The 27,681-nt window shown below is 43.1% G+C and overlaps 1 protein-coding gene across 1 annotated transcript; it reads right to left on the reverse strand.

The window, feature by feature from the left end:
- Positions 1 to 462: 462 nt before the first annotated feature.
- LOC121304297 (butyrophilin subfamily 1 member A1-like) lies at positions 463 to 22,463 on the reverse strand. Its single transcript, XM_041235353.1, has 11 exons — positions 22,428 to 22,463; positions 15,233 to 15,309; positions 14,687 to 15,034; positions 12,128 to 12,409; positions 11,243 to 11,350; positions 11,115 to 11,141; positions 10,966 to 10,992; positions 8,328 to 8,357; positions 8,179 to 8,205; positions 7,165 to 7,749; positions 463 to 2,539 (listed from the first exon to the last, which is right to left on the reverse strand). Exons 2-11 carry the CDS (start codon positions 15,303 to 15,305, stop codon positions 1,989 to 1,991), a joined length of 2,058 nt encoding a protein of 685 aa, XP_041091287.1. The 5' UTR covers positions 15,306 to 15,309; positions 22,428 to 22,463; the 3' UTR covers positions 463 to 1,988.
- Positions 22,464 to 27,681: the final 5,218 nt, after the last annotated feature.

The raw sequence follows: 27,681 nt of genomic DNA on the forward strand, positions 1-27,681 counted from the left end.
TGTTGGTTCTGTTTGTTTCACAGTGTTGATCTCTGGGGTGATGGGGCGACTCTTTTCTGTTCTAGTTTCTTGTTGGTTCTGTTTGTTTCACAGTGTTGATCTCTGGGGTGATGGGGTGACTCTTTTCTGTTCTAGTTTCTTGTTGGTTCTGTTTGTTTCACAGTGTTGATCTCTGGGGTGATGGGGCGACTCTTTTCTGTTCTAGTTTCTTGTTGGTTCTCTGTTTGTTTCACAGTGTTGATCTCTGGGGTGATGGGGCGACTCTTTTCTGTTCTAGTTTCTTGTTGATTCTCAGTTTGTTTCACAGTGTTGATCTCTGGGGTGATGGGGCGACTCTTTTCTGTTCTAGTTTCTTGTTGGTTCTGTTTGTTTCACAGTGTTGATCTCTGGGGTGATGGGGCGACTCTTTTCTGTTCTAGTTTCTTGTTGATTCTCAGTTTGTTTCAGTGTTGATCTCTGGGGTGATGGGGCGACTCTTTTCTGTTCTAGTTTCTTGTTGATTCTCAGTTTGTTTCAGTGTTGATCTCTGGGGTGATGACTTTGGCCGTTGTCCTGTTCAGGTCTTTGTTCAATAAGAAGATGTTTAACTCTTTAACTACTCTTACCGTCCTAAAGTTACTAATGCTGGCAGCTCCCAGATCTGCTAGATTCCACAGCTATATCACCATATTAAAGATGAGGGGAGAGGGAGGATGGAGAAATAGAAATGACAGGGGAGGACAGAGGGAGCAGATAGAGGGAGTAGATGACTGGAGTTGTTAGAGAAACATGCTCTTTTAAGATTATTTTTGTAGCTTGTGGCACATAACTACCACGCATGACAAATACTTACACACATTGTAATGACCATAGTAGCATGATAGTTTAGACTTGGGCGTATACAGAGTTCATACCCAGCGAAGAGGACAGCAGGTGGCTCGGGGTACCTCGGGGACGACCCTGTCATGGTAGGACCCCTCCCCATCTTTATTTCTAAAAGTGATGTATGTTGGATAACATGGAAAGAAGTTTAAATGCAATATGAGATACATGTTTGCAGGTTTGTACACTCTGTTAGTTTTAAAAGGAGACTATCAGAAGAGGTATAATAACTGGTAAATGCGAGATTGCAAGGTTGCATTTCATTGCACTGACGACGACCGTCTGACTACTGGAATAAACTGGAATAAACACAATCGCACACTGCTGGAGGAACCGATGCGCTCATACCACACCAAGATAACACCATCTTAGGCAGCATAAAGGATCAAAGGGTCACACAAAGATAACACCATCTTAGACAGTGTGAGCCAGGATCAGTTTTCTTTACGAAACATACATGAGACTCTCCACAGGGGGTTGCCCAGGGTGTTGAACCCACAAAGAGAAGAAAGGAGGGTGGGGCTGAGGTCAGTGGCTACTTAATCAAGGTACACTCAGCTCACTTCTCTCTTTCATTAAGACTAAATATTGGAGACTTGTCGATCGAGAAAGTCCTGGAGGATCAAACCTACAGTATTGCATTGTATTATTTTGTTCTGTTATGTTTTGTTTTGAACTTAAGTTTTGTACCGTGCAGTTTGCAGATGAAAGTGTGATCTGTACTGTTTTGCTTTGAGCTTACTTCTGGAATTAAACATGTATATATTGAATACACCAAACCTATAGCTGAAGAAAAGGACTGTGCATTTCTTACATCAAGAAACAATTACTCACTACTTCTAAAAAACCATATCTGGGGTGAGGAGAGGGAGGATGGAGGGCAAGGAGAAGAGCAGCAGATGAGAGAAGGAGAGTAGAGAGAGCAAGGGGAGAGAATAGAAAGAGCAGTGAGGAAAGAGATGGAAAGGAAATAGGGAGACAGGAAGGGAAAGTAGGAAAGGGGGTATAGAGAAATAAAGAGGAGGGGCTCAGGGTAAGAGGATGGAAGAGAGAGGATTTCTTCTTATCAGCCCAGAAGAATGCAGAGAGAGTGTCAGTGAAAGTGAACAGGACAGTGTCTGAGCTGTTTAATTTGCAGTGCTGACAGGGTCAGGGGACTCCAGCACAAGGTCTGTATGCTCATCCCTACTCCAGAAGAATGGATAGAGTTTCTCAATGGGATTGAACTCCATGTCAGTGAAAGTGTAGATGTGAGATCTGGTCTCCACATTGTAAAAGGAAAGCTGCCCTTCCTCATAATCCAGATACAGCCCTAGCTTCTGGGGCCCCAGGCTCGGTGGGAGGGGGGTCCGGGGGACAGTGAGAGCAGTGAACTCACCTCCACTCCACCACCACTCTACAGTCCAGTAACCTTGCTGGGGTGTCATGCTGAACTTCCCCTTTCTCTCGGCAGACTCTCTGCAGACTCCTACTCTCCACTCTGTATTCCCCCCCACCTGCAGCTGCCAGTAGTGTCTCCCTGAGGTGTAGCCCTCCCTGCCCACCACACATTCCCAGTTATCAAATCTCTCTAGATTGACAGGGAGATCCTGCTGTGTCGCACCCAGTCTCACTCGTTTCCCCTCTGCAGACAGGGTGAGCCGGAGGTGTGCTGTATCAGGGTCCAGAGTCACATCAACTGCGGAGCAGAGAGGAGACATAATAATAATAAGCATAATAATAATTATTATTATTATTAGTAGTAGTAGTAGTAGTATGAAAGAGGGAAGGTATGAATGACGGGGGTATGAAGGAGGAAAGGTATGAGTGAGGGAGGGTATGGAGGAGGGAGGATATATGTGAGGGAGGGTAGGAAGGTGGGAGGGTATAAAGTTGGGAGGGTATGAAGGAGGAAGCAGCGTGGAAAAGTACTGGCATCTTGCTCGTATCACCTTGTACGCTTTGTTTAAGATAAAGTTTTGCCTACATTGCAGCTGCAGCTGTGAGACAATGGATAATAAGATGAGCTAGACTTGTCTTTCTTTTTGCTATACACACAAAACAGCCATTCTGTTATTTGCTTGCTTAGCTATATCCTACATATGCACAGTTATAAATTGTTTCCCTTATATGTTAATATCTGAATCATCATTGGCTAGCCTTCTGCCTTACTGATAGTTTTAAGGTATATAAGAAACTGATCCAACTCTGTATGTTGGAACACTACTCGATGATTATCTAGCACCCTGTGTGCTGAGAGTGTTCACAGTTTGCAAACTTAAGAAATAAAGGCCTGTGTGTTTGGAACTCGCAGTCTCTCTTCCTTTATTAGAATTTCCACGACAAGAGTATGAGCGAGGGAGGGTATGAAGTAGGGAGGGATGGAGGGAGGTCGGAAAGGTCGGTTTTATAAAGAAATGTATTAAAGTGTTTTGTCTTGGTGTTAAATGTCAGGTAAACAACTTAGCTGTCCTGCTCAATGAGAGCTAGTTTTTTGTTTGTTTTTTTTGTGTTTTGAATAAAGTGCACAGAAGCGCTAAAAATCTAAGTTTTTATCTCTGGGTCACGTTTTTAAAGGGGCATGAACCCAAAGGTACAGTATATTAAAACACGAGACAGAATACATGATTAAATGTAACTGTAAACAGTCTCCGTCCTTTAAAAATGAATCGCCCGTCTCAGTGACATCACACACAAAAACAACCAGTCAGGCACTGAAGTTCAACTCTTCTCCTATCCAATGATATGCATGAACAAGCTGTATTGTAAAGTACGGTGGCCCAGCAAGTCAAAGAAACAAAGTGCTTTTTTACCATGTTTACCCATTCACAGGCCCAGGATGACACTTCAGTATGATTGTGTTACACCATCACATCTTTAAGGGTTAATGGCAGTGCCAGAGACAACAGCAAGAGTTTCTGACTGTTTAACTAGGAGTCCGGATTGCTGGTTATTACAATTTAATCATCTCACATTCTCCCTTTTATTTCAATATCCTACCACCACATTCCAGTCCTGGGGATTCAAAAGCAAGAAACAAAACAGTTCTTTTAAATGTATTAATGCTGCTAAACATGTTAGCTTGAATGCACAACAGTATTTATAGACGGATATAACTAAGGGAACAAAATATAATTAAGTAAAATGCTGAATGTATTTTTTTAAACTCATGTTTAAGTGCAACGACTCTCAAGCATTGACGACTCCTCTCATCCGTGCTCAGTCTGGGAAGAGAAGCGTCAGTGAGCTTTCACAATGTCACTCCCCGGAACTACATCCCTCTTCTCTGAATGGACAGCTAAATCGAGATCCCTGCTATCATTGGCTGTTTCAAGGGTCCAATAAAAGAAATTATTGATGTTTTGAACTGAAGTGATTCCACCTATTGCTCTTCATTTTGTTTTATAAAGTATTTTTAATACTAAAACGTGTTATTGGATTTACATTTACAACATTGCACAAGTAACCTTTCTTCACTTACCTAAGAAAATTGGAACACTGTTACACTTTGTTAAACTTTTTTAAACAAAACTACATTGATAATAAGTAGGCTATCCTGCTGCAGTCACGGGTCTGTACTAGACATCGGTCGTGTTCTTATAGCGCAGATTTCCGCAGTTCTGCACAGCACTGCACAGAATCGCGGAGATGCGCTGTAGACGTCACTCAACACCCACAGAAATCTGTGCAGATTCTGCAGAGCCCAGCGCAGCTTTGAAATGTTACTGCGGGAGGCTGGCTGCGGCTGTGAACCAAAGGGACAATCCAAAGATCAGGAATGACCTGCTAATCGTAATGCAAATAACTAAAACTACTGCTGCCACCTTGTTAGCAGAGACGAACGTCATTTTATCATTATACATGGAAGCAGCGAACAGCCTTGTCCACGCTATATTAAATAAATTAAAAAAAAATGTATTAAATCTGTGATAAGTTTTAAAATAAAGTTAATGTTAATCTATTACATTAAACTGACTGTTGATAATCCAGACAAATGCAAATATAGCAAGTTGAAAACGTGTGCTGTGCTGCAAGGTTTGGAGAATGTGTTTCTCTAAAAGCTGCGTGAGGTCAGAAAGACAGCAGCCGGCGCAGCAAGCTCTGGGTAACAGAACGCAGCAATTGAAACATGTGTTCTGTGTCACTGACCGTTTCCTTCAAAACAGTTATCAAAATATAGCATCACATCACAAAAAGATCTTCCTCAGACTAAGGCTGCAAGTACCATTGCTTAATTTTGAAGAAGAGTGTTTGCGGTTGAAAAAGTGTGTTAACTGGTGTATAACCGAATTACAATAACTGCGATTCAGAATAAAAGCAACGGTAATGTACCTAAACCACGGTAAACCAGTATACCGACCCATCCCTACCAGAGACTCAATAGAAAATCAGGAGGTTAGGCAGGTATGGGTCACAGCTAGATAATACGCACCTTCGCTGTCTGGATTAAAAATGCTTTCATGTTAAATGTACTGACGGTACACACTTGCATATATATTTTTTTTATTGGTGCGTATGCATACCTGTGTACCAGTTATCTGAACCCCTGCCTATCAGCACCCATAACATGTTTAGAACCATTTCAGAATGTTCAATTTAAAACGGAAGAGCTGCACAACTAAAGTCTCATCATTGTTATCTTTCAGACTCTTCACAGTGTGTAGAATGACTTGCGATCGTAATGAATATCACTACACTGTATCAGCATCATGTACATCCCTATTTAAAACAGAACATGTGAAGAGTCAGGCTGGTACACAGCTGGAAGCGTGATGCAATCCTTACACTGTGTGAAGAGTCAGGCTGGTACACAGCTGGAAGCGTGACACAGTCCTTACACTGTGTGAAGAGTCAAGCAGGTACACAGCTGGAAGTGTGATGCAATCCTCACACTGTGTGAAGTCAGGCAGGTACACAGCTGGAAGTGTGATGCAATCCTCACACTGTGTGAAGAGTCAGGCAGGTACACAGCTGGAAGTGTGATGCAATCCTCACACTGTGTGAAGAGTCAGGCTGGTACACAGCTGGAAGTGTGATGCAATCCTCACACTGTGTGAAGAGTCAGGCAGGTACACAGCTGGAAGTGTGATGCAATCCTCACACTGTGTGAAGAGTCAGGCAGGTACACAGCTGGAAGTGTGATGCAATCCTCACACTGTGTGAAGAGTCAGGCAGGTACACAGCTGGAAGTGTGATGCAATCCTCACACTGTGTGAAGAGTCAGGCAGGTACACAGCTGGAAGTGTGATGCAATCCTCACACTGTGTGAAGAGTCAGGCAGGTACACAGCTGGAAGTGTGATGCAATCCTCACACTGTGTGAAGAGTCAGGCAGGTACACAGCTGGAAGTGTGATGCAATCCTCACACTGTGTGAAGAGTCAGGCAGGTACACAGCTGGAAGTGTGATGCAATCCTCACACTGTGTGAAGAGTCAGGCAGGTACACAGCTGGAAGTGTGATGCAATCCTCACACTGTGAAGAGTCAGGCAGGTACACAGCTGGAAGTGTGATGCAATCCTCTCACTGTGTGAAGAGTCAGGCAGGTACACAGCTGGAAGTGTGATGCAATCCTCACACTGTGTGAAGAGTCAGGCTGGTACACAGCTGGAAGTGTGATGCAATCCTCACACTGTGTGAAGAGTCAGGCAGGTACACAGCTGGAAGTGTGACACAATCCTCACACTGTGTGAAGAGTCAGGCAGGTACACAGCTGGAAGTGTGACACAATCCTCACACTGTGTGAAGAGTCAGGCAGGTACACAGCTGAAAGTGTGATGCAATCCTCACACTGTGTGAAGAGTCAGGCTGGTACACAGCTGGAAGTGTGATGCAATCCTCTCACTGTGTGAAGAGTCAGGCTGGTACACAGCTGGAAGTGTGACAATCCTTACACTGTTTTGCCATCACCTTCATTCCACAATTCATGTGAATTCAAATACAAAACAACCAATATTATGTTGTAAAATATATCTTTTGAATACATTTAGCACAGGAGATAGCAATGGTAAGAGTGTGTTTGTTATAAACACGAGAGAGTGTTCTGTAACACTTTAACTATATACATTGCTGTTATTGTAACAATTGCAGACTTCATTACAACATGAACTTACAAATACTATAAAAATAACAAAACATGCATGACCCATGCTGCTATTATTATTATTATTATTATTATTATTATTATTAAAAACAATTGTTAGTTGTCTTTGTTGAAAACACTAATGGCTGTTCTGTAGCATTTCAAACCAGATGGGAATTACAGAAATGAATAATAAATCAACAAGCATATCAGCCTCTAACAAACAAGTAAAGTGAACCAGTACCTGATGCAGCAAGAATCCATTCCCAGATTAGAAGAAAGAAAGACCGGTCATTCACCTTCCCCGGGGACACCAGGGCAATGTCTGTTTTCTCGTCCCAAGTCCAGAAGAATGGATAGAGTTTCTCATTGGGATTGAACTCCATGTCAGTGAAAGTGTAGATGTGCGATCTGGTCTCCACATTGTAAAAGGAGAGCTGCCCTTCGTCATAATCCAAATACACCCCTAACTTCTCGGGCTTCAGGCTCAGGGAGAGGGGGGTCCGCGGGTCAGTAAGAGCAATGAACTTATCTTTATCTTCATCTTCATCCCACCCGACAGTCCAGTAGCCCTGCTGGGGGGTCATGCTGAACTCCCCCTTCCTCTGGGCAGATTTTCTGCTGACTCCCAGTCTCCAGAATGTATTCTCTCCCACCCCCAGCTCCCAGTAGTGTCTCCCTGAGGTGAAGCCCTCCCTGCCCAGCACACAGCGCCTGTAATCAAATCTCTGGGGATTGTCAGGGACATCTGTTCTTCTTACTCGTTTCTCATCCACAGGCAGGGTGAGCCGTGGGTGTGCTGTATCGAGGTCCAGAGTCAAACTGTCAACTGTGAAGAAGAGAGGAGACAATGATAATAATAATAATAATAATAATAATAATAATAATAATAATAATAATAATAATAATAATTTTAAAGTCAGTGTCTATAGTGTGTTAGTGGTAAAAAAACCAAAGTGGCAGCAAAGGGTTTTTTTTTTTTTTACTGGACTCCAGCAAAGAAACTCAAAAAATATAACTGTTTACCAAAATGAAAACAGTTTACTCAAAGTGTTCTGTCTCTATACAGTAGAAATCGCATGACTCAGTGTAGTATTCATATGAGGTCAATGCCATGACCTTTAGCATACAGGGCTGAGATGAACCTGCTAACATGAAGTCACTTTTTATTATAGATGTAAACACAGTGAGTGAGACGGAGCTCCTTGCTGTTCTTTTACCCTCCACTGTGAAAGGTATCCATTGAAGAGACACATACCTGCTGAGCTGAGGATCCACTTCCATTCTAGAACACAGAAATAAAGAAAGCATTCTTTTATAATCACTCCTCCTGTACTTTCTACAATTCAGAAGATGTGAGGCACACACACACCAGCAGGGCTGTGGATTTACAAACACTCTACATACCTGATTTAAGGACCTCTCGCTTTACAGACTCTGTGAAAAGAAGAGAGCTGGATTACATTCTACACACTGAGGTGTAAAATCTATTGCAGACTATTGTGTAGAGTTGCATGTAAATACAGTAGGTTTGCCAGGGGTGACACAGAAAACAAAGTGTGGTTCACCACATTCTCTTTTCAATAACATTGTCACAAGGTCTGTGTCACAAAAAAACATGAGTGACAATGGAGCCGCTCATAGAAGAGGCAGGCTTGTTCTAACAGCCCCCACCTCCCCGATAGCCAGCACACATCTCTCCAGAGAAATGAACTCCTCTGTCAGAGCCCTATAGAGTTCAGAAACATCCTCCTCCAGCTCTCTCATCGCCTCGCCAGTGCTATTTGTAGCATTCATAGTGTACTAGTGACAAAACAGTCAGGTCTGAACTTTACTCACGTCCCACCATTGCCTTATTGATAAAAAAAAACCCTTTCTGCCTCTCCATCATTCCCAAAAGAATTTAAAACATTTAAAAAATGACTACTTCTGTCTAGCTTGTCGTCAACTGTAGAATTAAAATCACCAGCTAATAAAACCACTTCTTCAGTCTGACTCTGGGCTATAACTCCATTGAGAGTCTGACTAAACAGTACCCTCTCTCTCCCATCGTTTGGTGCATAAATATTAACAAATACTAAATTTCTACCCTCTACAGATACTTGCACTTTCAACAAGCACCCCTTAATGTCCTCACTTACATTGACAGAGCCATACTTAAACCCCATCACAAATAACATGGCAACTCCAGCACTGAAATTCGTTCCAGGACTAAAAATAACCTCCCCTTCCCAATCCTGAAACCTCTCAGATTCATTATTATCATCTGTATGGGTCTCTTGGAGCATGGGAACATTAACTTTCTGTTGGTTTAAATATTCAAACAGAGCTGCTGTCTTTGCACAATCTCTACCTCCACTTATATTTAAAGAGATACACTGGAAAGTACAAACAATAGTAGAAACGTACAACAGAAAAGATGCTCGTGGAGACTTCTACATCATTCCTGTTTAGAGAGGCACGAACTTTGCTTATTATATTTTTTAACTGATCTCTTTCTCTTTGCTCCATGCCCAATACAGCTGCATTGCGTCTAACATGCTGCGCAGAATTTAAGAAGAATTTTAAATCAGGTAAGTGCTCAATTATTTAAATCCCTCTTTACCCTTTAACGAATCTTTAAAATGCCTGAATGTTTTCAGCACTATACCACCCTCTCACTTGCTGACCAGCCGACAGATCACAGCTAAATGGAGTCAGTATCACTGCCCCCGTCTTTGCTAAAATCACCACCACTGACCGCTGCGCTGTGTGTTTGAGCACAGTCCATTCTCACAGACAGCTCACTCTCCAATTCATCAGCCTGAATGGCCCCAGTCTCAGAAATAAGGCTGCATTTCGCTGTAATACTGTGTCTGTTTTTAGCCTTCTTTTCCCTTTGTTGAATTTAAACTCACCAGCTTCCGTCTTTTTCTCCAGCACTAAAACTGCAGCCTCATTCTGTTCCGTGACTCTCTCAATCTGTTCTCTCCCCTTACTACCCTGTCTATCACCTGACAACCCAACTCAGGTATCTCTTTAGCCCCGATCACAATCACAGCTTCTCCGTCCTCCTGTCTATTCCAGATGGTTCCTGCAACTCACTTTCACCTTCTACCACACCAGACTCAACCAAACCAGGTTGGAGCTTTTCAGCCTCTCGCTCCGCTCTTCTATCTACAGCGCTGTGATCTGAGAGTCCATCAACCTGGCTCCCCAGGGGCTTCTTCCCTCTCGCTTTCAGTTACTCTACAGTCCTCTTGCAATTCTTCGCAATATGCCCTTTACGGCCACTTTTAAAACATTTCATTGTTTTAGAAGAAGCAAAAACTATGTATCCACATGAAACCTGAAAGCTGCATTTCGCTCTCCATTCAGGTCGTTCAGAAGCATCTATAACTGTCTTCTGAAAGAAACTACGTGTTTTAACTCACGGGATTTACAACCCAGAGGAATCACTGTAATGCTTGACATTATTTTTCCATGACAGCTTAGCTCTCTCACTATAAGTTAGTTTTTCAGAAAAGGAGGAATTAGAACTTTTTTTTCCTAGCAGGAAGAGGCAGAACAGACACTAACACTCCGTCAATAACCAAACCTTGCTGAACAATTTCCAAGACTATTGTTTCATTACTCAGGAACACGACAACAAACTTGTTCATACTTGAAGCCGACTTGATATTCTCACACCTGATTACTTTTCCAAGTTCGACCACACATTTCTCACGACAGTTTTTATACCATTTCCCTGTGTAATATTTTCAAAATTGGGCCTTGATCCCCTAGAGTCCCCTCTGTCCCAACTTCACAGCCGTTAATTTAGAAAAGACCCAATTATTAATCTGTTTCTTTTTACAAAACCATGACATAAGAAATAAAGGATGAAAAGCGAAAAAGAAAAAAAAGCAGGGAGCCCCCCTCACTCACTCCGAGCTCTGCACACGCGCTGCAAGCACTCCCGACACACACAGCGACACACACATAGCACAAGTACATAGATATATAGAGAGATAGATAGATAGATTTAAAGTAATTCCACAAATACAGCTAGGAAAATAGTTCTTACCAAGTTCCTCAAGAAGGCGCTGAGCAGCTAAAATAAGAATCAGACAGAACAGTGTGTGGTTATTTCAGTTGTATTTCAGGTCCTGGTCTTTATGGGTGCAGAAACCTGGAATGGGTTTCCAACATCTCTTCATTAAGTGCTTTACTTACCCATAGGCTCAAACTTTCTCTCCATGGCTAGAAGAAAAACAGCAGTCCATGTTATTGTAAACCTGTCTGACATGTTTAAAATGCACAGAGCTATATGAAATGCCTCATGAGAATGATAACATTCATACCATCCATTCTTCTCCATTGGAACACCAGCAGAAGAATGGCTCCAATACCGAGAGCTAAAGTCAAGAAGAAAGCCACCATCCATCCAGAGACTCCTGGAAAAAAATCCCCTGGAAAACAAGACAGCAGCTCAACACACTGGAACACACACACCCCTCCCAACACTGACCACACCCCTTAGTGAGCATTCCACACACCACCCTCCCAACACTGACCACACCCCTCATAGTGAGCATTCCACACACCCCTCCCAACACTGACCACACCCCTCATAGTGAGCATTCCACACACCCCTCCCAACACTGACCACACCCCTCATAGTGAGCATTCCACACACCCCTCCCAACACTGACCACACCCCTCATAGTGAGCATTCCACACACCCCTCCCAACACTGACCACACCCCTCATAGTGAGCATTCCACACACCCCTCCCAACACTGACCACACCCCTCATAGTGAGCATTCCACACACCCCTCCCAACACTGACCACACCCCTCATAGTGAGCATTCCACACACCCTTCCAACACTGACCACACCCCTCATAGTGAGCATTCCACACACCCCTCCCAACACTGACCACACCCCTCATAGTGAGCATTCCACACACTCCTCCCAACACTGACCACACCCCTCATAGTGAGCATTCCACACACCCCACCCTCTAAATGGAAGGCTCCCTGAAAACTAGATATCACATATTGACTGGCTCACTAGTTCAAGTGTTTGATTCAGATATTGACTGGTCACTAGTTCATGTGTTTGATTCAGATATTGACTGGTCACTAGTTCATGTGTTTGATTCAGATATGTTGATGCCCCATCAAGATGACTAATCTATGGCCAGTGTCAGTCAGGCTCAATCCACAAAGATGTGATACTCACTGGATATGTGGAGTTTGGATTCCCAGTCTGGTTTTGGTATTTTACTTCTAACCAGACAGGAGAACATGCTGGACTGTTGTTTGACTTTGATGTAGCTGCTGACACTGCAGATCCCCTGACTGTCCCTCTGCACTGTTGTGTTGGACAGTGATGTCACATCGTTTCCATCCCTGTCTCTCCAGATCACTTCAGGCTCAGGGCTCCACCCCTCTGATCTGCACACCAGCCGGGTCTCGTCTCCTTGTGTAGAGTCCATAGAGATTGAGGGCTGAGTCCCCAGAGCTGTCAGGGAATAGAGACAGTGAGACACACACATATAGACACACCAGACAGGTCTGCTCTCCTTGCGTACAGTCTCCTTATGTTATAGACTGAACTACAGTGTCAGTGCTGACATTTTCAGTCCTGGGAGTATCCCAGCTCCCTGTATTATATTATGAGTTACTGTGTCAGGGCTGAAGCTACAGAGCCAGCGCTAGCACTGCCACAGCACCGGCACCTGTTCCAGGACTCGGGGCTGAAGCTACAGAGCCAGCGCCAGCAGTGCCACAGCACCGGCACCTGTTCCAGGACTCAGGGCTGAAGCTACAGAGCCAGCGCCAGCACTGCCACAGCACCAGCACCTGTTCCAGGACTCAGGGCTGAAGCTACAGAGCCAGCGCCAGCACTGCCACAGCACCAGCACCTGTTCCAGGACTCAGGGCTGAAGCTACAGAGCCAGCGCTAGCACTGCCAGCGCCAGCACTGCCACAGCACCAGCACCTGTTCCAGGACTCAGGGCTGAAGCTACAGAGCCAGCGCCAGCACTGCCACAGCACCAGCACCTGTTCCAGGACTCAGGGCTGAAGCTACAGAGCCAGCACTGCCAGAGCACCAGCACCTGTTCCAGGACTCAGGGCTGAAGCTACAGAGCCAGCGCCAGCACTGCCACAGCACCAGCACCTGTTCCAGGACTCAGGGCTGAAGCTACAGAGCCAGCGCTAGCACTGCCACAGCACCAGCACCTGTTCCAGGACTCAGGGCTGAAGCTACAGAGCCAGCGCTAGCACTGCCACAGCACCAGCACCTGTTCCAGGACTCAGGGCTGAAGCTACAGAGCCAGCGCCAGCACTGCCACAGCACCAGCACCTGTTCCAGGACTCAGGGCTGAAGCTACAGAGCCAGCGCCAGCACTGCCACAGCACCAGCACCTGTTCCAGGACTCAGGGCTGAAGCTACAGAGCCGGCGTATAGTCACTAGCACATGCACCGGCACCTGGCGCCAGCACTGCCACAGCACCAGCACCTGTTCCAGGACTCAGGGCTGAAGCTACAGAGCCAGCGCCAGCACTGCCACAGCACCAGCACCTGTTCCAGGACTCAGGGCTGAAGCTACAGAGCCAGCGCTAGCACTGCCACAGCACCAGCACCTGTTCCAGGACTCAGGGCTGAAGCTACAGAGCCAGCGCCAGCACTGCCACAGCACCAGCACCTGTTCCAGGACTCAGGGCTGAAGCTACAGAGCCAGCGCCAGCACTGCCACAGCACCAGCACCTGTTCCAGGACTCAGGGCTGAAGCTACAGAGCCAGCGCCAGCACTGCCACAGCACCAGCACCTGTTCCAGGACTCAGGGCTGAAGCTACAGAGCCAGCGCTAGCACTGCCACAGCACCGGCACCTGTTCCAGGACTCAGGGCTGAAGCTACAGAGCCAGCGCTAGCACTGCCACAGCACCAGCACCTGTTCCAGGACTCAGGGCTGAAGCTACAGAGCCAGCGCCAGCACTGCCACAGCACCAGCACCTGTTCCAGGACTCAGGGCTGAAGCTACAGAGCCAGCGCTAGCACTGCCACAGCACCAGCACCTGTTCCAGGACTCAGGGCTGAAGCTACAGAGCCAGCGCTAGCACTGCACCAGCACCTGTTCCAGGACAGGGCTGAAGCTACAGAGCCAGCAGCACTGCCACAGCACCAGCACCTGTTCCAGGACTCAGGGCTGAAGCTACAGAGCCAGCGCTAGCACTGCCACAGCACCAGCACCTGTTCCAGGACTCAGGGCTGAAGCTACAGAGCCAGCGCTAGCACTGCCACAGCACCAGCACCTGTTCCAGGACTCAGGGCTGAAGCTACAGAGCCAGCGCTAGCACTGCCACAGCACCAGCACCTGTTCCAGGACTCAGGGCTGAAGCGACAGAGCCAGCGCTAGCACTAGCACAGCACCGGCACCTGTTCCAGGTCTGCACACCTGGGACTGTGATTATTGTTTATTATGTTGGGAAACTCTTTGTTTGGGATTGCAAGCCCACCCTTAAATCCAAGATACCATTGCTGGTAGAGGGATAATTTAATAATAAACCGGTCACTTATTGTAAATATAACTTTGTTGTGCACATTCACTCCTTGTCACATCCTGACCCTTGGTAATTTGTATTCTATACTGTAGTATGTCATGATCATCAGCTTGTTCAGCATACTGAAAGTGTAGAATATTTAATATAGGGCTGTGGTGAGTTTTTTAATGGAGACAGGAGCTGGTAATACATTAGTAGTGGGTTCAACTTGTGTATTAATCATTACTGACCTGCAACTATCACTTCAGATTGTCCTTCTTCATTCCAACTTCCATCATCAGCTAAGCAGGTATAGACACCACTATCAGAGGGCTGAAGGTTTCTCAGATGCAGAGAGATATCACCTGTCTGCAGTGCAGAGGGAGAGAGAGCAGTGCGGCCCTGGTAAGCTCTGTCCTGTCTTCCTGGCTGATCCTTTTTATTTATATATAAATGAACAGGCGTGTTGAATCCGTCCCTGAACCACTTCACTTCCATGTCCACAGCACTGACTCTGGGTGAAATGTGACAGGGCACGATGGCATCATCACCAGGATAAGCAATGACAGGCTGATCAGAGCCAATGACAGTCCATTCATCTGAGAAAGAAAAGACGAGGTAAAGCAATTGCAAACAAATACTCTGTTTCTCAGAACAGGACTCTAGTATTACAAATAGTTGAGAGCTATTAGCTAAGTTCTGTGAGCCCATACATCAATGCAGGCAGATATATACAGGGCCCTGGAAATAACAGGGTGCATCTCAATGGATCAGTTTCATTTCTACAGTCCTCTCACCTGCCTGCGTAGAAACAGCTGGTAGCAAACTCAAGACAATGAGACAGGTCCTCCCCAGGAATCCCATCTTCATTTCTCTAGAAAATAACAATAAAGATCTCTTAGTTAAAGCTATGTGAGCTGAGTACTGTGTTTCTTTAGGGGAGTCTGTATCAGGACTATCTGCTGTTACTTGTGGTGTCCCCCAGGGCTCTATTCCTGGTCCCATATTATTTCAACATATGGCTAGACCTAAATGATACTACTGTGCATCATAAACAAACATTCTTGCAATGCCCCTGAATGGAAAGTGATAATTAGACTATCATTCAGCCCCAATAATACTACCGTTAAAATAATAGTATAATAGCATAAATATTAGGTTTTCTAAACTTTTTTTTTTTTTTTTTTTCCCCAATCATAAGAACATAAGAACATAAGAAAGTTTACAAACGAGAGGAGGCCATTCGGCCCATCTTGCTCGTTTGGTTGTTAGTAGCTTATTGATCCCAAAATCTCATCAAGCAGCTTCTTGAAGGATCCCAGGGTGTCAGCTTCAACAACATTACTGGGGAGTTGATTCCAGACCCTCACAATTCTCTGTGTAAAAAAGTGTCTCCTATTTTCTGTTCTGAATGCCCCTTTTTCTAAACTCCATTTGTGACCCCTGGTCCTTGTTTCTTTTTTCAGGCTGAAAAAGTCCCTTGGGTCGACACTGTCAATACCTTTTAGAATTTTGAATGCTTGAATTAGGTCGCCACGTAGTCTTCTTTGTTCAAGACTGAACAGATTCAATTCTTTTAGCCTGTCTGCATATGACATGCCTTTTAAGCCCGGAATAATTCTGGTCGCTCTTCTTTGCACTCTTTCTAGAGCAGCAATATCTTTTTATAGCGAGGTGACCAGAACTGAACACAATATTCAAGATGAGGTCTTACTAGTGAATTGTACAGTTTTAACATTACTTCCCTTGATTTAAATTCAACACTTTTCACAATGTATCCGAGCATCTTGTTAGCCTTTTTTATAGCTTCCCCACATTGTCTAGATGAAGACATTTCTGAGTCAACAAAAACTCCTAGGTCTTTTTCATAGATTCCTTCTCCAATTTCAGTTCTCCCATATGATATTTATAATGTACATTTTTATTTCCTGCGTGCAGTACCTTACACTTTTCTCTATTAAATGTCATTTGCCATGTGTCTGCCCAGTTCTGAATCTTGTCTAGATCATTTTGAATGACCTTTGCTGCTGCAACAGTGTTTGCCACTCCTCCTACTTTTGTGTCGTCTGCAAATTTAACAAGTTTGCTTACTATACCAGAATCTAAATCATTAATGTAGATTAGGAATAGCAGAGGACCTAATACTGATCCCTGTGGTACACCACTGGTTACCACACTCCATTCTGAGGTTTTTCCTCTAATCAGTACTTTCTGTTTTCTACATGTTAACCACTCCCTAATCCATGTACATGTGTTTCCTTGAATCCCAACTGCGTTTCAGTTTGAGAATTAATCTTTTGTGCGGGACTTTGTCAAAAGCTTTCTGGAAATCTAAATAAACCATGTCATATGCTTTGCAATTATCCATTATCGATGTTGCATCCTCAAAAAAATCAAGCAAGTTAGTTAGGCACGATCTCCCTTTCCTAAAACCATGTTGACTGTCTCCCAGTACCCTGTTACCATATAGGTAATTTTCCATTTTGGCTCTTATTATAGTTTCCATAAGTTTGCATATAATAGAAGTCAGGCTTACTGGTCTGTAGTTACCTGGTTCAGTTTTGTTTCCCTTTTTGTGGATCGGTATTACGTTTGCAATTTTCCAGTCTGTCGGTACCAACCCTGTGTCAAGAGACTGCTGCATGATCTTGGTTAGCGGTTTGTAAATTACTTCTTTCATTTCTTTGAGTACTACTGGGAGGATCTCATCCGGCCCAGGGGATTTGTTTATTTTAAGAGCTCCTAGTCCCTTTAACACTTCTGCCTCAGTTATGCTAAAGTTATTTAAAACTGGACAGGAACTGGATGACATGTGGGGCATGTTGTCAGTATCTTCCTTTGTAAAAACTTGTGAAAAGTAATCATTTAATATATTTGCTATTTTTTTTTCTTCATCTACGATTTTGCCATTTGTATCTCTTAAACATTTAATCTCCTCTTTGAATGTTCTCTTGCTGTTGTAATATTGGAAAAACATTTTGGAATTGGTTTTAGCTCCCTTAGCAATGTTCATTTCTATTTCTCTCTTGGCCTTTCTAACTTCCTTTTTGACTTGCATTTGCAGTTCTGTGTACTCTTTCTGTGTACTTTCTTTTTGGTCCTTTTTTAATGCTCTGTAAAGTGCCTTTTTTCGCTGAATATTTTTTTTAATTGATCTATTAAACCATTTTGGCAATTTAGTTTTACATTTAGATTTGTCTACTTTAGGGATATAATTGTTTTGCGCCTCTAGTACTACGTTTTTGAAGAACAACCATCCTTCTTCTGTGGGTGTTTTCTCTATTTTACTCCAATCTACTTCTGTTAGTCTCTGTTTCATACCTTCATAGTTTGCTTTTCTAAAATTGTAAACCTTAGCTTTAGTCTTTACTTTTGGGGATTTAAAAAACACTTCAAATGAGACCATGTTGTGGTCTGAGTTTGCCAGTGGTTCTCTGACCTCTGTTTTAGTTATTCTATCTTCGTTATTTGAAAAGACTAAATCAAGGCATGCCTCCCCTCTAGTCGGTGCCTTGACAAATTGTGTTAGGAAGCAGTCATTTGTCATTTCCACCATTTCTATTTCATCCTTCGCGCTACCCACCGGGTTTTCCCATTTTATTTGGGGGAAGTTGAAATCCCCCATTAGTATGGCTTCTCCTTTGCTACACACATTTCTAATGTCATTGTATAACAGATTATTGTGCTCACCGTCTGAATCTGGCGGTCTATAGCATGCTCCTATTATTATGCCTTTTGAATTTTTGTCTGTTATTCTGACCCATATTGATTCGGTTTTATTTTCTTTGTCCAGGTTTAACACCTGGGCTTCAAGACTGTTTCTTATGTATAGCGCTACCCCTCCTCCTCTTCTGTCCTGCCTGTCTTTCCTATACAGTGTATACCCACAAATATTATATTCGTCCCCATCACTCTCAGATAACCACGTTTCTGTAACACCTATCACATCATAGTTACCTGTTAGTGCAGTAGCTTCAAGTTCTAGAATTTTGTTTCTGATACTTCTAGCATTTAGATAAATACATTTAATGGTTGTCATAACCTACTGCATAGTAGTAGTTTCTGCATGTGAGTTGTATTGTACTATTTGTAGTTAAAATAATATAGGCTACTTATTGATTACTAAAAAAGATATACTAATAACGTGCATCATCTCACATTTTAAATATTCTAATAAACTTTACTGTGATCATGGAGTTTTGCTTTTGTTGTCATTGTTCTGATAATGTAAAAAAAAAAAAAGGAAAAATAAAAACAAAATTAAAAAAAAAAAAAAAAAAAAAAAAACACAAATAAATCCAAACCACCAAAAAAGCTGTCAGTTTGTCATCTTTGGCAGGTTATGCTCGCTTTGCTCCAAGACTGGAGCATTTAAAAAAAAAAAAAAAAAAAAACTGGTCAATTATTACCTCTCTACACATGTATGAAACAGAAGACAAGTATTAGCGGCTCCTTGAGTAGCTCATGCAATTTCGGATTCTTGCGTATGCGCATCAAATATGTATATTTCCGACCGTGAATGAAATTATTATATCGTAATAAATGCAGAAAGATGCTCTTAATGACTTTTGATTGAGATTTAAACACATTTCATATCCAAATAGTATGTTAGGCCAGGACACTGCTACTGCATATGCATAATAATAATAATAATAATAATAATAATCGTTCGTTGTTATTATTAACAACAATATATTGGTGGCAATATAAAACAAAGAGGTTGTTTTCCATAAGCATGTAAATACACTAAATTGCCCTCAAAAGTAAGCATTCGTTTAAAATTTATTATATATATATATATATATATATATATATATATATATATATATATATATATATATATATATATACATATATATACATACACATACATACATACACACACACACACACATACATACATACATACACACACACACACTTGTTCATCGTTATACCGCGCCCCTTTATAACACCACTCTCGTATACCTCAAACTATTCTCTGAACAAAATGGCACTAATATAAACAGAGCTATTTTTACAGGTTATAGCGCCACCTTGCTGTCCAACACCCGCCAACTTCCCAAGCCAAGCAAAAGAAAATCAAAGCACTGTAGTTTCCTTCACTGTAGCGCCAGCAAAATAATCATGGCCAATTAAAACAAAGAAGCTATGCAGTTAACCTAAGAACATAAGAAAGTTTACAAACGAGAGGAGGCCATTCAGCCCATCTTGCTCGTTTGGTTGTTAGTAGCTTATTGATCCCAAAATCTCATCAAGCAGCTTCTTGAAGGATCCCAGGGTGTCAGCTTCAACAACATTACTGGGGAGTTGATTCCAGACCCTCACAATTCTCTGTGTAAAAAAAGTGTCTCCTATTTGCTGTTCTGAATGCCCCTTTTTCTAAACTCCATTTGTGACCCCTGGTCCTTGTTTCTTTTTTCAGGCTGAAAAAGTCCCTTGGGTCGACACTGTCAATACATTTTAGAATTTTGAATGCTTGAATTAGGTCGCCACGTAGTCTTCTTTGTTCAAGACTGAACAGATTCAATTCTTTTAGCCTGTCTGCATATGACATGCCTTTTAAGCCCGGAATAATTCTGGTCGCTCTTCTTTGCACTCTTTCTAGAGCAGCAATATCTTTTTTATAGCGAGGTAACCAGAACTGAACACAATATTCAAGATGAGGTCTTACTAGTGCATTGTACAGTTTTAACATTACTTCCCTTGATTTAAATTCAACACTTTTCACAATGTATCCGAGCATCTTGTTAGCCTTTTTTATAGCTTCCCCACATTGCCTAGATGAAGACATTTCTGAGTCAACAAAAACTCCTAGGTCTTTTTCATAGATTCCTTCTCCAATTTCAATATCTCCCATATGATATTTATAATGTACATTTTTATTTCCTGCGTGCAGTACCTTACACTTTTCTCTATTAAATGTCATTTGCCATGTGTCTGCCCAGTTCTGAATCTTGTCTAGATCATTTTGAATGACCTTTGCTGCTGCAACAGTGTTTGCCACTCCTCCTACTTTTGTGTCGTCTGCAAATTTAACAAGTTTGCTTACTATACCAGAATCTAAATCATTAATGTAGATTAGGAATAGCAGAGGACCTAATACTGATCCCTGTGGTACACCGCTGGTTACCACACTCCATTCTGAGGTTTTTCCTCTAATCAGTACTTTCTGTTTTCTACATGTTAACCACTCCCTAATCCATGTACATGTGTTTCCTTGAATCCCAACTGCGTTCAGTTTGAGAATTAATCTTTTGTGCGGGACTTTGTCAAAAGCTTTCTGGAAATCTAAATAAACCATGTCATATGCTTTGCAATTATCCATTATCGATGTTGCATCCTCAAAAAAATCAAGCAAGTTAGTTAGGCACGATCTCCCTTTCCTAAAACCATGTTGACTGTCTCCCAGTACCCTGTTACCATATAGGTAATTTTCCATTTTGGATCTTATTATAGTTTCCATAAGTTTGCATATAATAGAAGTCAGGCTTACTGGTCTGTAGTTACCTGGTTCAGTTTTGTTTCCCTTTTTGTGGATCGGTATTACGTTTGCAATTTTCCAGTCTGTCGGTACCACCCCTGTGTCAAGAGACTGCTGCATGATCTTGGTTAGCGGTTTGTAAATTACTTCTTTCATTTCTTTGAGTACTACTGGGAGGATCTCATCCGGCCCAGGGGATTTGTTTATTTTAAGAGCTCCTAGTCCCTTTAACACTTCTGCCTCAGTTATGCTAAAGTTATTTAAAACTGGATAGGAACTGGATGACATGTGGGGCATGTTGTCAGTATCTTCCTTTGTAAAAACTTGTGAAAAGTAATCATTTAACATATTTGCTATTTTTTTTTCTTCCTCTATGATTTTGCCATTTGTATCTCTTAAACATTTAATCTCCTCTTTGAATGTTCTCTTGCTGTTGTAATATTGGAAAAACATTTTGGAATTGGTTTTAGCTCCCTTAGCAATGTTTATTTCTATTTCTCTCTTGGCCTTTCTAACTTCCTTTTTGACTTGCGTTTGCAGTTCTTTCTGCGTACTTTCTTTTTGGTCCTTTTTTAATGCTCTGTAAAGTGCCTTTTTTCGCTGAATATTTTTTTTAATTGATCTATTAAACCATTTTGGCAATTTAGTTTTACATTTAGATTTGTCTACTTTAGGGATGTAATTGTTTTGCGCCTCTAGTACTACATTTTTGAAGAACAACCATCCTTCTTCTGTGGGTGTTTTCTCTATTTTACTCCAATCTACTTCTGTTAGTCTCTGTTTCATACCTTCATAGTTTGCTTTTCTAAAATTGTAAACCTTAGCTTTAGTCTTTACTTTTGGGGATTTAAAAAACACTTCAAATGAGACCATGTTGTGGTCTGAGTTTGCCAGTGGTTCTCTGACCTCTGTTTTAGTTATTCTGTCTTCGTTATTTGAAAAGACTAAATCAAGGCATGCCTCCCCTCTAGTGGGTGCCTTCACAAATTGTGTTAGGAAGCAGTCATTTGTCATTTCCACCATTTCTATTTCATCCTTCGCGCTACCCACCGGGTTTTCCCATTTTATTTGGGGGAAGTTGAAATCCCCCATTAGTATGGCTTCTCCTTTGCTACACACATTTCTAATGTCATTGTATAACAGATTATTGTGCTCACCGTCTGAATCTGGCGGTCTATAGCATGCTCCTATTATTATGCCTTTTGAATTTTTGTCCGTTATTCTGACCCATATTGATTCGGTTTTATTTTCTTTGTCCAGGTTTAACACCTGGGCTTCAAGACTGTTTCTTATGTATAGCGCTACCCCTCCTCCTCTTCTGTCCTGCCTGTCTTTCCTATACAGTGTATACCCACAAATATTATATTCGTCCCCATCACTCTCAGATAACCACGTTTCTGTAACACCTATCACATCATAGTTACCTGTTAGTGCAGTAGCTTCAAGTTCTAGAATTTTGTTTCTGATACTTCTAGCATTTAGATAAATACATTTAATGGTTGTCTTACCTGAGTTGTTGTTCTTGTTTTGATGCGGTCTCCCTTCTGTTTTTTTGTTGATTTCTCCCCCCTTCCTTTCTAGTTTAAATGCTTCCGAACCTGCTCGAGGATCTTTTCTCCAAGTAGACTAGTTCCCTTGTTATTTAAATGCAGTCCATCCCGTCTATACAGATAGTCCTCGTTGTAGAAACCTGTTTAAGGCTTCATGTGTTCCCCTGCATAAGAAGTCGACACAAATCCAGACGGGAAACAAAACAACTTAGACTTTATTACGCAGAACTTTTTTGCTGGGTATCTACAGTACTCCAGCCATGTCCTGTGCGACCCCTATTTCCCCCGCCCATGAAAACAGTAACACACCACAATAGGTTCCGCACATATTGCTACATAACCTTTGACTCGCTTAAGTTAAGGGAACGTTCAAACCAAAGTCATCAACACTCCCGCAGCCAAAGCAAAGCAGAAACTGTACTTGGTGACAACTTTATTATAGGTCTCATTTAAATAAGCACTAAAAATTTAATATTATAGCAATAACTTTTTTAAAAACTTAATAGAATAAACTTAAGTCTAAGGATGACTTAAATAAAAATAAATAAAAAAAAAAACAACATCACCAAAAATGTAAAATATTCTGTATACGACACAGGCTGGGGACACAGTGGGGATTATAGTAAATCTTGTTATTTAATAGGGCAGAGGGTTGATTGTTCACTGAGGGCTGCACTCACAGCCCAGCGATTTGCCCGCTCCACTGAAGCTGCAGGTTCATCTCCCCTGTCTAACACACAATTTACAATATAGGTTTAAATAGAAAGGAATTGCAGGTTTGTGGCATTCAGAATTGTAAATATCACTGTTATTGTCATGCTTTTCAGATAATCTGACATCAGATCAGACGCTGTGGAACAAGGACACCCTGGCCGATGCATCTGTCTAGATAGTTACAACACATATGTTCTGTCAGAAAAAGTTTATGGGGTGGAATTACTGTATCAACAATCCTATCAGCTTTAACCCAGAGACTGAACTGCATGGTGTATCTATGAATCAATACTGAACTGTGAAAAAGAACCAGTGGTTAATATGCTGGTGATGGCAGGTGATGTCCCTGCTGCACAGGGAGAGTGAATCTACACTGTGAAGGTTTTACTGCAGTGAAGTGAGAGGCAGTGGTTAATATGCTGGTCTTGTCCCTGCTGCACAGGGAGGGTGAATCTACACTGTGAAGGTTTTACTGCAGTGAAGTGAGAGGCAGTGGTTAATATGCTAATGATGTCCCTGCTGCACAGGGAGAGTGAATCTACACTGTGAAGGTTTTACTGCAGTGAAGTGAGAGGCAGTGGTTAATATCCTGGTGATGTCCCTGCTGCACAGGGAGAGTGAATCTACACTGTGAAGGTTTTACTGCAGTGAAGTGAGAGGCAGTGGTTAATATGCTGGTGATGTCCCTGCTGCACAGGGAGAGTGAATCTACACTGTGAAGGTTTTACTGCAGTGAAGTGAGAGGCAGTGGTTAATATGCTGGTCTTGTCCCTGCTGCACAGGGAGAGTGAATCTACACTGTGAAGGTTTTACTGCAGTGAAGTGAGAGGCAGTGGTTAATATGCTGGTGTCTTGTCCCTGCTGCAGAGGGAGAGTGAATCTACACTGTGAAGGTTTTACTGCAGTGAAGTGAGAGGCAGTGGTTAATATGCTGGTCTTGTCCCTGCTGCACAGGGAGAGTGAATCTACACTGTGAAGGTTTTACTGCAGTGAAGTGAGAGGCAGTGGTTAATATGCTGGTGTGTCCCTGCTGCACAGGGAGAGTGAATCTACACTGTGAAGGTTTTACTGCAGTGAAGTGAGAGGCAGTGGTTAATATGCTGGTCTTGTCCCTGCTGCAGAGGGAGAGTGAATCTACACTGTGAAGGTTTTACTGCAGTGAAGTGAGAGGCAGTGGTTAATATGCTGGTGATGTCCCTGCTGCACAGGGAGAGTGAATCTACACTGTGAAGGTTTTACTGCAGTGAAGTGAGAGGCAGTGGTTAATATGCTGCTGATGGCTGGTGATGTCCCTGCTGCACAGGGAGAGTGAATCTACACTGTGAAGGTTTTACTGCAGTGAAGTGAGAGGCAGTGGTTAATATGCTGGTGATGTCCCTGCTGCACAGGGAGAGTGAATCTACACTGTGAAGGTTTTACTGCAGTGAAGTGAGAGGCAGTGGTTAATATGCTGGTCTTGTCCCTGCTGCACAGGGAGAGTGAATCTACACTGTGAAGGTTTTACTGCAGTGAAGTGAGAGGCAGTGGTTAATATGCTGGTGATGTCCCTGCTGCACAGGGAGAGTGAATCTACACTGTGAAGGTTTTACTGCAGTGAAGTGAGAGGCAGTGGTTAATATGCTGGTGATGTCCCTGCTGCACAGGGAGAGTGAATCTACACTGTGAAGGTTTTACTGCAGTGAAGTGAGAGGCAGTGGTTAATATGCTGGTGATGTCCCTGCTGCAGAGGGAGAGTGAATCTACACTGTGAAGGTTTTACTGCAGTGAAGTGAGAGGCAGTGGTTAATATGCTGGTTATGTCCCTGCTGCACAGGGAGAGTGAATCTACACTGTGAAGGTTTTACTGCAGTGAAGTGAGAGGCAGTGGTTAATATGCTGATGATGTCCCTGCTGCAGAGGGAGAGTGAATCTACACTGTGAAGGTTTTACTGCAGTGAAGTGAGAGGCAGTGGTTAATATGCTGGTGATGTCCCTGCTGCAGAGGGAGAGTGAATCTACACTGTGAAGGTTTTACTGCAGTGAAGTGAGAGGCAGTGGTTAATATGCTGGTCTTGTCCCTGCTGCACAGGGAGAGTGAATCTACACTGTGAAGGTTTTACTGCAGTGAAGTGAGAGGCAGTGGTTAATATGCTGGTGACTGGTGTCCCTGCTGCACAGGGAGAGTGAATCTACACTGTGAAGGTTTTACTGCAGTGAAGTGAGAGGCAGTGGTTAATATGCTAATGATGTCCCTGCTGCAGAGGGAGAGTGAATCTACACTGTGAAGGTTTTACTGCAGTGAAGTGAGAGGCAGTGGTTAATATGCTGGTCTTGTCCCTGCTGCACAGGGAGAGTGAATCTACACTGTGAAGGTTTTACTGCAGTGAAGTGAGAGGCAGTGGTTAATATGCTGGTGATGTCCCTGCTGCAGAGGGAGAGTGAATCTACACTGTGAAGGTTTTACTGCAGTGAAGTGAGAGGCAGTGGTTAATATGCTGGTCATGTCCCTGCTGCAGAGGGAGAGTGAATCTACACTGTGAAGGTTTTATTGCAGTGAAGTGAGAGGCAGTGGTTAATATCCTGGTGATGTCCCTGCTGCACAGGGAGAGTGAATCTACACTGTGAAGGCAGGTGAAATGAGCTTCTATCACAGTCAAAAACAAACCAAACAACCTACAAGAAAAGGGACTTGCAAGAAAGTTGTTTTGATAATCATAGGTAAGCGATTGTTTTGTTTTGTTTTTTTATTAAATTTAGTCATTGCCAATTTTTATTTAGGCTCAGCTCCCAGCCAGACTACAGGGGTCGCTGGTGCGCGGTGAGCCAAGGACACCCTGGCCGACCTAGGCCCCCGGCCACAGTGCCCATTCAGCTACAGTAACAAGACAGACACCTGTATTAGGATTTGTTTGTGTTCAATAACATGATTATGTGATTTTGCATGGTCAAGTCGCACAAATTCCATACACAACACTTGTCAATATTTTTGAATGCGCTATGATGTCGGTCTGTGAAGGGGAAAAATGTTAGTTTAGCTACCGTAAACCTGGTTCCCTGAAAGAGAAAATGGCCACCAAAACATTGTTAGGGAATACGCCTGCCTACTGGTAGGTGTCACTGTGCTCTTTCTATCAAAGCTGCTGATAGACCCTCTCCCCTCGGTGACCCCCTCGGTCCCACCTACCGAGGGTACTTAACAGGGGCGACTTACTCTCTTTTCGCGACGAAACCATGATGATGACCGACGTGACCTCGCCATTGGTGGCCATCTTCTTTTTCAGGGAACCAGGTAGGTAAACTAATGTTCCCTTTCAACTCGAAGATGGCCACCAAAACATGGTTAAGGGAAAACGAGTACCAGAGCTGTCACGAGGGAGAGAAGAATGGCAGCATAAGAGGGAAGCCTTACCCTGCCTGACCAAAGTCAGCGGTGCAAGCGTGCAACCTCAAGGACCCTAGTGCCTATGAAGGATCTATCACATTCAGGCGAACCTGGAAAAAGTATGCTGGGTAGCCCAGCTAGCCGCATCACAGGTCTCAGCCATGGAGGCACATCTGAAGAGGGCCCATGACGTAGCCACACCTCTCGTGGAATGTGCGGCTATCCGCCCAGATGGGGGTAAGCCAGCATCATCAAACACAGCTGAGACTGTGTCCGCAATCCAATGCGACAGTCACTGCTTCGAGAGGGGCTGTCGCAGGGTCTATGTCCCATGGCAGATGAAGAGCTGGTCAGACTGACGCAGCGCTCTCATCCTATCCACATAACATTTCAATGCCTGAACCAGGCAGAGAAGCAGGGCTCGCAAAATTTTGGTAATGGTACTTGCCCTTCGGGCAGTCCATTGTCGACATTTTGTTGTCCAAAAATATGTCAGGTTGCCCATAGTTGACCTGTGGACTGTGATGTGTACAAAGTACACTGTACTCAATATAGATACAGTATCTCAGGGTTCATACACTCTTTCAACATCGAAATTCCAGACTTTTTCCAGATTTCCATTTGTTTTTCCCAGACCTGTGTTTTAGTTAGTTTCTACTAGTTTTGTGATAGTTATCCACATAGGTGGGCAGCCGAAGAGCATTATAGGTTTTTGATCCAGAGCAGAAGTTGCTCCTGGTTTTCTAAAAGCATTTGTCAGAATCTGGAGGTGCATATGTAGCAAGAGACAAAGCAGGTAAGCAAAAGAAAACTAAGATACGATCTAAGAAATGTCCAACATTTGAGAACTACTACGGCGGGGGGGGGGGGGGGGGGGGGGGGGCAAGGGATGCGAAGGTGGAAGTAAGCTGACTTTTCCACAGTTGTGGTAATAACTACATAACATACGGTATATCGACTATGCCATCAAAACACAAGTCGAGTTGTTCAAAACAAAAAGAGCAAAAAAGACAGCTAGAAATTTCACCCCCCAAAAAATGTGTACAGTAAATGGTTTAAAAGTGGGCTGATAACCGATGGAAGTATTGTGCGGCAACGGAACTGCCAACCTCCTTCTCGCATGAAAAATAACCCACC

This window comes from Polyodon spathula, chromosome 37 (genome assembly GCF_017654505.1).
Source record: "Polyodon spathula isolate WHYD16114869_AA chromosome 37, ASM1765450v1, whole genome shotgun sequence".
NCBI classification, from domain to species: Eukaryota; Metazoa; Chordata; class Actinopteri; order Acipenseriformes; family Polyodontidae; genus Polyodon; species Polyodon spathula.